The 9,986-nt window shown below is 46.3% G+C and overlaps 1 protein-coding gene across 1 annotated transcript; it reads left to right on the plus strand.

Moving 5' to 3' along the window:
* Window positions 1–6,214, plus strand: LOC310799652 (uncharacterized protein). Its single transcript, XM_083662244.1, has 2 exons — window positions 1–220; window positions 3,843–6,214. Exon 2 carries the CDS (start codon window positions 3,851–3,853, stop codon window positions 5,552–5,554), a length of 1,704 nt encoding a protein of 567 aa, XP_083518370.1. The 5' UTR covers window positions 1–220; window positions 3,843–3,850; the 3' UTR covers window positions 5,555–6,214.
* Window positions 6,215–9,986: the final 3,772 nt, after the last annotated feature.

Genomic DNA, 9,986 nt, shown 5'->3' on the forward strand with positions numbered 1-9,986 from the left:
GGGTAGGCTAGGTTGTGATAGCGACAGATGTCTCGGAACCAGTGAGGGGGCACTCACTCCTCAGTCAAGGCGCAGTCCAGATTGCACCTCAGAGAAGAAGCAGGGGCGGAATCTGTGCAGCTGTCACTCGCCAGCAAGAAGAAGGCTTATAATATATACCTCTATTGTCAAATCCGTGCGGATCTTTCAAGGGAGTACAACAGATCACTCTTCAATACAGGTCAGTCACCTCAGCCTAAAAAGGTTTTTTGTATGGGAAGGATGGCTCAAATCTGGGCTATGTTCAGTCGGTTAAAGCTGATGAACGATGCTCTCGATGACCAGGCATTAGGCAGGCCATTGTTCTGTCACCTTGTGTGTTTCCTCGTGTTTTTCTACACTGCTAGTAGATGATTTTGTGCAGATCACTGAGATCGAGTTCACAGTTGTAGAATTTCACTTGGCTGTATATTAAGCATAAGCCTGCGTCTTCACAGTGTGAGTGGCGCTGGTTGAATTTGTAAGTAGCCTAGGCCAGGCGATGGAGGGGCTCGGGGGGGGGGGGGCTGCTGCTGCACCTATAGTCGAAACAAAAAGTTCTTAACCTGTGGTTACGCGTAAACCAGGTTCAAGATCAATGCGGCCACTTTGACCATTTTGGACGTGACTGATGTGCGAGTGAGATGATTCCAAATGATCGCAATTGAACAAAAACGGCAGAGAAGTAACGTCGGTGGGTGGGTGGGCTGATGGGGGATGGAGTCATGGAGACCCCAGCCTTCAGAGCGCCAGTCGTGAATACTAGGCTAGTAGGCGTGTAGTTATAGGTTACTAGACTAGCTATAAAGCCTACTGTAATTCGCTATTGTCAACTTCTGATCTATTTTCCTTCGCAATCATATTCTATAATCCATTACTTTTCGTTATAGGAATTCATCCATTGTTAACGGCGCACGCTGCCCATCTCCTCCCATCTTTTCTCATTCCTGCTACGCGCAAAGCTTGTGGTCCGTGTAGGCTATAGCCTACTGTACACTGGCTTTGACTTGTTGAGAAAGGTTTGACCGACAAAACCACCGCCTGCGCTCAGCGCAGTTCTTCCCAAACTGTAGAATTTGCTTTGTCTGTTTTGAAGGCCCTGTGATGCCCCCCGGATCTATTATAAATACATAAACAAATAGCCTAAAAAAAAAAAAAAAATTGAAATTTAATTATTAAACATTGGGATCATAGGCTGTGACGATTGGGTTATGTTAAGGGTTGGGCCTATTATGGTTCAAACAAAATCTGTTCATTGAATAGCCCAATAGACTGCCATTATGTAACCTATATCCCAAGCCTGATGTGTGGCGCATCCTGTCTTGATTGCTCCATTGCAGCACTATGGACAGCTCCCGGTTTATTCACACCCGTGCCCCACGCACGCACGCACGCACGCACGCACGCACGCACCCATCCTCTTACTGCAGTTCATTGACCTCTCATGGGCCAATTAGCTACTTGTGGCATTTTGGAGACGATGTAAGATCCAAACATACATACATAACATTCCCAACCTTGGTTGGGTTTAGCCTCAATCAAACCTTTAGATTGCAGCATTCATCAGACCTGTAAATGTAAACCTATATGTCTCTTCCTCCTCCTATGCAAAAAAAAGAGAAGATATTTGTCCATCTCTTGAATAGACTATTAGTCCGACTCAAACAGGTTGCTTGAGTTGTTCCACCTATTCTCAGCTCTGGTATCTGTCTGACACCCAATCTGACAGATCAAGTTGAACTTCCAGTTCTCTATTTGGTCACCAAAAGGAAGTTGCATGATGTGGCAACCAACCACCCAGCTCTTCCTCTACACATCCAGTGTGGAGAGATGAACACTCCTGCTGAATACCATACACCCCCCCCCCCCCCCCCCCCACACACACACACACACACACACACACACACACACACACCCCACACACACACACACACACACACACACACACACACTCACACTAGGACAGAGCATACAGTACTGTACATGGATTTGACCAATGTGTTTTACATTGATTTATGGCACATAAATCCAATTTCAGAATTTACGCGTTGCATGCGAAGGCACCGCTGTATATCTTATGCATGCTTGCTTTGACTTTGATCTCATCTACTCTCTAACATGCTTCGTGCAAAATAGCCTACCTCATAGCGCAAATAAATTATCTTGGCTGGCTGAGCTACTTCAGAAGATTAGTTCATTAAATACGTTGACAGGGAGCTGGTTAAGCAAGACGTCTGAGCAGACCTGTTGGAAGTGGAAAGCAAATTAACAACAAACCTTCCGTTTTCCTCATATCTACATACAGTATGTACAGTAGGCTATGTATGTATGTATGTATGCATGTATATGTGTGTGTGTGTGTGTGTGTGTGTGTGTGTGTGTGTGTGTGTGTGTGTATGTATGTATGTAGCCTATGTATGTATGTGTATGTATGTATATGTATAGTGTGTATGTGTGTGTGTGTGTGTGTGTGTGTGTGTGTGTGTGTGTGTGTGTGTGTGTGTGTGTGTGTGTGTGTGTGTGTGTGTGTGTGTGTGTGTGTGTGTGTGTATGTATGTATGTGTAACTGTCAATTCATCAATCGAGCTAGGGGGAATAAATGTACATCTAAATGGTAAAAGGCCTAGAATGGTGGGCTGGTTTCTGGGTTCTGAGAGGGCATAGAGAGTTCTGTGGGTTCTGAGAGGGCATAGAGAGTTCTGTGGGTTCTGAGAGGGCATACAGTTCTGTGGGTTCTGAGAGGGCATAGAGAGTTCTGTGGGTTCTGAGAGGGCATAGAGAGTTCTGTGGGTTCTGAGAGGGCATAGAGAGTTCTGTGGGTTCTGAGAGGGCATACAGTTCTGTGGGTTCTGAGAGGGCATAGAGAGTTCTGTGGGTTCTGAGAGGGCATACAGTTCTGTGGGTTCTGAGAGGGCATACAGTTCTGTGGGTTCTGAGAGGGCATACAGTTCTGTGGGTTCTGAGAGGGCATACAGTTCTGTGGAGTCGTTAGATCTCAGTAAGGTTCCCATGAGGTGGTAATTTGCTTTCTAGCCAAACTGGCAGGCAGCAATCTCCAAATTGGACTTTCCATCTTTCTCATTTGTGATAGAACGCTCTCCTGCTTTTGAAGGAACTATGTTGAACCCATCTGTCTTCTGCATCTTCAGACCTCAAAGGTCTTGTAATGAAGATGAGTGTATGTCTTTGCCATGGAGCATTTACAGTTGATTTGATGCCTCCCTCCCAGGTTCATGGAAAAGTTCCAAAAAGAATTACAGTTAATCTTTTCAATACAACCATGGCATACTCAGTGGTTAGCTATTCTATTGGGAATTTGTGTTTTGAGTCTAGGCTCCAGTAGGACTCTCTCTTGAGCAATAATGATGTTTTTCTTTATGAAGTTCTATTTCATCTGATAGCATACAGTGCAGTCTGTCAGAAAAGATATGGGTGAGACTGAGACAGGCTATGATAAACCTACATAAAAACAAAGCCCCGTGTGGAATGTGCCTCAGATTGCTGATCCACTAGGATGCACCAAATAGCATGAGCGTTTTTATTGAAATGGTTTTAATTTATAAAATGTATTTAAAAACATGTAGGCTACATTTGCGTTAAAATGAGCATATTGCTGCACATGTGTATTATACATTTTAATACCTAAATAAACGTGCAACTATTGCTCAATATACACTATCATTTATTGTACTTTTGAGCTGGTCTCTTATGGATTTATTTTCCTTGAACAATGTCATTGAAACTGGTGAAAACCAAATACTTTATGATGAAGAAGGTGCTGCATAATCCACATTTTAACTGACACCGTTATCTGCTGTTTCCAGGAGACGCCATGGGAGGCAAACTGAGCAAGAAGAAGAAGGGATATGATGTCAGCGACCCCAAAGAGAAGAAGGACGAGATCACAGCAGCAGCTGTTGGTGCAGTGGAGTCCATCCAAGCTGCAGTGGAGAGCTCTGCCCCAGCGCCCGTCGCTGAGATCACAGCTCAGGCTGCCACGGTGGTATCGGCAGCAGTAGAGGAGGCTGTGGGGTCGGCTGTGGCAGCGGTAACCGAAGCTGTGAAAGGAGTAACAACACCTGCAGCTCCGGAAGAACCCGCTCCTGCAGCTCCGGAGGAACCAGCTGCTGCAGCTCCAGAGGAACCAGCTGCTGCAGCTCCAGAAGAACAGGCTCCTGCAGCTCCAGAAGAACCACCTCCGTCAGCTCCAGAAGAACAGGCCCCTGCAGCTCCAGAAGAACAGGCTCCTGCAGCTCCAGAGGAACCCGCTCCGGTGGAACCAGCTCCAGAGGAACCAGCTGCAGTACCAGAGGAACCATCCCCAGTTCCAGAGGAACCAGCTCCGTCTGAGCTCCCAGCTGCAGCTCCAGAGCCTGCAACGGCCCCAGAAGAGGCTGTTTCAGCCCCAGAGCCTGCGCCTGAAGAACCAACTCCAACACCAAAGGATTCCGTGCTTGAAGAGCCCGCTGCTGCAGCAGAGGAGCAAATACCTGCACCAGTCTCAGAAGAGCAAGTTGTTGAAGCAGAGGAACCTTCTGCCCCAGCTCCAGAAGAGCCTGTAGCAGCTGAGCCCGAACCTGCATCTACTGCTGCACCTGAAGACGTCCCCGTAGAGGAGCCTGCCCCAGAGCCAGAAGCTGTGCCGGAACCAGAACCAGAAGCCCCAGGGGTTGTTCCTCCCAGCACAGAGGAGGCGACTGACACTAAACCCATAGAACCAGAGCCCATCCCAGAGACTGTTACTGAGCCAGAACCCACTGTGGAGGAGCCAGTGGCGCCTGCCGCCCCCGAACCAGTGGCTGAGCCCGAGCCATCGACACAGACACTGGCTGACGTAGAAACACCAGTGCCAGAACCCGAGCCAGAGCCTGTTGCAGTGGAGCCTGCGGCAGAAGAACCAGTAGCAGAAGTTGAGCCAGAGCCAACAACAGCCGAGACTACATCTACAGAAGTCGAGGTTGTTGTGGAAGCAGACACGGCAGCAGCTCCCGAGGTTTCAGAGACTGCAGCGGCGGAGGAGACCCCGGCTGAAATTCAGCCAGCAGAAGAAGAAGAACCTGCTGCCGTAGACGCCGCCAGCACGGAGGCAGCAGCAGCTGAGCCAGAAGCAGCGGCAGAACCGGTTCCTGAGATTATCATCTCAGAGTCGGTCTCTGCCGGCGATATCGAGGTGGAAGCCGAGGCCTCTGCAGCGGAGGAGCCGAGCCCAGAGCCCGAGGTGGAGAGCAAGATGGAGAACGGAGAATTAGAGAGCCCTGCTCTCGCGGAGAATGTGGTGGAGCAGGTGGAGAACGCGGTGGAGCAGGTGGAGGCACTTCCTGCTGTGAACGGAGAGTGCACCGCTGCCACCGAGCCACAGCCCGAGGAATGTGTTAATGGTATTGAAAAGCCCGAGGAGACTCCTGTCAAGGAGCAGATTGACTGTGAACTGAAAAAGGACTTGAACCTGAGCGGGGACGACGTCCAGGAGGCTCCCGATGCGGTCTCTGACCTGGTGGCGGCTGTCAGTACTGCAATCACCCAAGCAGTTGACTAGGTCTGGGGGAAAAAAAGATGTCATCTTTTCAAATTAATGTGAATTCAGTTTTTAATCCTCTGATGGTGCAAGAAAGAAAGCCATGTAAACAACGATATCAACAGCTACACACACAGGCTTTGTGACGTGCTGAAACCACCACAATCTCCACTGTGGTCCCTCAGGCAAAAAGGATGTTTTTTTCTGGGTAATGAAAAATTAAATGCAACCACTTGAGGATAGAGAGAGATAGAGAGAGAGAGAGAGAGAGAGAGAGAGAGAGATAGAGAGAGAGAGAGAGAGAGAGAGAGAGAGAGACAGCAAGTGAGTAAGAGAGAAGGACGTGCATAGAGGATGCTGGAGTTTGGTTATTTAAGGGTGGGTACGGACGGTACAAACGGAACAGCAGAGCAACAATACTGGACATTAACGATGGTCTTGATGAACGGAATGAGTAGTTATGTCTTTGTGTGTGATGCGCCTGGTGAATAAATAGGAAATGGTTTATTGGAACAGCATTCATTATTAGTATATTATCTGATTTAGACTTTCATATATCCTTTCCATTACTATAGGAAAAAGACATGGAGGAAATGTGTTTGGCCTTTTATAAAAATGCAACCTGTGAGGAATGTTCATTTTAACTTGATGGCTTGGAATAGAGAATAAAAAGAGACTGTTATAGCCTACCGGATCTGCTTTCTTTCTCATGCATTTTACATAGCTGACATAGCTGATCAATCAATAAGCTTTATCATCCATTGGGTTAATAAGAGTCAGATTTATTGTATTTCACCTGTAATCGACTTACTCTATCTAAGCTATGGATCAGACTAATGGTCAGTAACTAATGGAAAAAAACATAAATGATTGTCACGGCCAGTAAAGTCATAGCTGATTTTTCAAAGTGCAAAATCTGTGCAATGGCTTATCCATTTTGGCCATTATAGTATCAGTAGAAGCGAAGCGACATTATTGAGCGAACGTCTCGGCTCTGTTCATTTCAAAACCCCAAAGCTGTTGACATCCACTGTCTGCCATCGCTGCTCCTATCAGCTGCTGTGGGTCAGAGTTTGGCTGATTGTTGATTATGTCTATGAAGAGCAACGTCCCTCAGGTCGCTGGCCACGCTGCAAATATTTTGGTCGGTGCAACATGGCTGCCTACACGTCTCGGGTTGGGGGGCAAAACGAGATAATCTGTACCGTGTTGAAGCGATCGGAACAGAAATCAGTTCATTTATCCTCTGGTCATCACCCCCCCCCCCCCCACCCACCACCCTCTCTCTCCCTCTCACAGCACCATGCTTATCGCTGCTGGGGCTCCACAAGCCATAGCAAGCAGCAGCAACACACACTGGCAACATTTCACACACATCCAAGCTCGAGAGGAGGGGGAGGGGCAGGAATGCTTGCAAGAGGAGGCAGAGAAAAGGATGAGGGGAGGGGAGGGGAGGGGCGGGCGGAGGGGTGGTGGTGGGGAGGTTCCAGGAGAGGGCGATGGGGAGCGGGGGTTGGGATGGAGGGGGCGGTGGGGGGATGAAAGCGAATGCTCTGATGCTACACAGAGGAGGAGAAGAAGAAGACGACGTCCACGACAAACCGGGATCATCTCTCCTCTGCGCTTTCGGACATTTTCCGACTGTTTAGGGTGGACTTTAGGGAAGCAATGAGGACGAGCACAGTGGATGGTGAGGGGCTGATGGAGGTAAACAGGTTCTGACACCTGCCTGATGGCCTGGTTGCAGAATGTGGCCAAGCCTGCTGCTCACACCTAAGTCAGAACAGAGGCGAGAGAGGCTCTCTGACAAGCAGGTGCTAAAGCATTAGCACAGGGGATCTAAATGCTACGGACAATCTTGAAATGTCTACTGGACTGGACCCACGGGTGGGTCAGAACATGAGAGGAAGATCTGATAGTGAGAATAATGGAAAGTTCCCATACGAGGAGGAGTAGAGTACCTCCAGCTCTGTAATGAGCCCCTCCACATACCAGCTCTCTCCAGTTCCTTCAAACAAAATACCCAGGCCCTCATATTTATGAAGGAATGTGCTGGAGGAGGAGGAGGAGGAGGAGGAGGGGAGGGAGGATGAACTTGCTGCCGTGTTTTTCTTCTTCTCCTCCTGTAGCTGAACATTCCCATCAAAACGTCTCACTTTGTTTTGAATGTGGGATAGTTTAAAAGGTCAAAAGGTTATAGTTTATTGTTGAATCGATCGTCGTATATCTTCATACGACGACCGAGACAATATGTGTTCGTTAAACGAATGCAGTTTTTACGGGCAGAAAGCAGTCGTGTTTCTTATCTTGAGGTGGTTGTATTTCACTCCTGAAGGTCACCGGTTTTGATCTTCGGTCCAGATTAGTCGAACGCTACCTCACCTTCTGACAATTAGCTTCCCGTTTTTTTAGGCCTAAACAAGGATTTCCCGTGGCAACGTGTGTGAAAGATAAGCCGTGCGCTGTGTTTATGGAGGTATTGTACAGATTGTACGGCAGAGCCCAGAGGCAGAGCCCAGAGGTCTGAGTGTTAAGACAACACCTCTTATTAACAGTTGATGACGAAGCTTGGATTTTTTTGCACGGTATTAAATCACAGTTGTATTGTAAACCATTAAAACATACAACTGTTGTAGCTTCGGTGCAGTGTTGGGCAAGTTGCTTTCAAAATGTAATATACTACATATTACTAGTTACTTTAATTTGAAAGTAATAGGTTACTTTACAATATTACTGTCTGTGTAGAGTAACTCGTTACTTATTACACTACTTTTGCATTACTTTCACCAAAACAGCAGCAGTAGCAGAATGACATTGCCGCCGCGGAACCATCCCGGAAAATAATTTAAACCGCCTTGAAGTCAGTGTAAACAATCCAAAATTCTAAATGTTATTCTTTTCCTTGGTTATTGTCATCTATAGTGGCTATTTGCCTAAAAACACACGCTAGGAAATTATTGTATCTTTATTTAAAACAAAAATGTAACTCAATTTGTAACTTGTGTTACTTGACAAAATAACGTAGGCCTATAATATCACTGAAATCCTAGTGGTAATAAGTTACATTACTGCTAAAAGTAATATATTACATGTAATATGTTACTTTTGTAATGAGTTACCCCCAACACTGTAAATAACATAAAAGAATGTGACTGGACAGAGCCAGATGACTCTACAGGTGAGAAGCAATTTATAGTTCAGATCATCATTATAGTTCAAATGATAAACTTACAGTTTAATCAGAGTGGAGGCAGAAAAAAGGATTCTTACAGCCCCCATTCATATTCAGTCTTGCTCCACTGAGCAAAGTTATTGCAGCAGATTTCAAACATTGTTGTGAAGGTAGCATGTTATAGCATGTTATATAGCATGTTCTGCTTCATGAATCAAAGTATATGTTTACAGCAGTGGAAGGGTTGTATGTGCTGGATTAGATATGAGCTGTTTAAAGTGTGGCTGAAACGATCTAGTGCTGAAATGTGTATATTATATAAGACGATATAATGCTGTAATAACTGGTATAAATTTAAAAAAAGTGCCCCGTTGGATTTCCATTTGAAAAGCCATCCGGTTCCACACAATTATTTATGGTATGTCTGTAAAGTCAGTTTGCCAGCGTTAGCGTTAGCGCTGCTCCCCATGTTAAACTCCATCAAATAATCGCTTTAAGGGGGTAGAGAGGGGGTGGCCGGAGAGAGGAGAGGAGGGGAGGGGAGGGGAGGGGGGGGGGGGGGGGCGTCTCTCAAGCCGAACACAGTGGTTACGCAATCAGTGGTAACCATAGCCGACACACAGGATCAAATATTAACTTTTTTTCAACGCCGAAAAAAACAGTTGCTTCAACCGAGTTTTCCTTCCAAAATTGCCACTGATTTAATCATATGACCTATATGTCATATGATTACATATGATATTATCACATGATCACTGTCAAAGTTCCCTATTTCACAGCTTCCTCCTTTTGTCAGTTTCTTTCTTTCTTTCTTTCTTTCTTTCTTTCTTTCTTTCTTTCTTTCTTTCTTTCTTTCTGTGTGTGTGTGTGTGTGTGTGTGTGTGTGTGTGTGTGTGTTGTGTGTGGCAGAACAGGCTCCTTGTCTCTGTGGATGGTGATTTAAACACTTGTGCTTTAAAGTAGCATAGTTGTGAGCGGCCAGCTGCATTGCCTGGTTACCCCGACACTATGTTCTCTATATGCAGGCTCTGACACAGAGCTGGACTGTGTGCTCCACTCTCTCTTTTTCCCCTCCGTGTGAAGACCGGCCTTCAAGCCTGAGCTATCCCTAACTGATGATGCCTTTGAGAGGCCGAGAAGAAAGGGAAACGTGAAGTAAATCCAAAGTCTATATTATCACGACATTTGCGAGTTACACTCGGCACTGTACTGAAGACACAACTCTGGGAAGGGTTCGATGTTGTGAGATGTTTTTGAACTAACTCACTCATACATAACGTC

The sequence above is a fragment of the Poromitra crassiceps genome (genome assembly GCF_964638095.1).
Source record: "Poromitra crassiceps genome assembly, chromosome: 28".
Lineage (NCBI taxonomy): Eukaryota > Metazoa > Chordata > Actinopteri > Beryciformes > Melamphaidae > Poromitra > Poromitra crassiceps.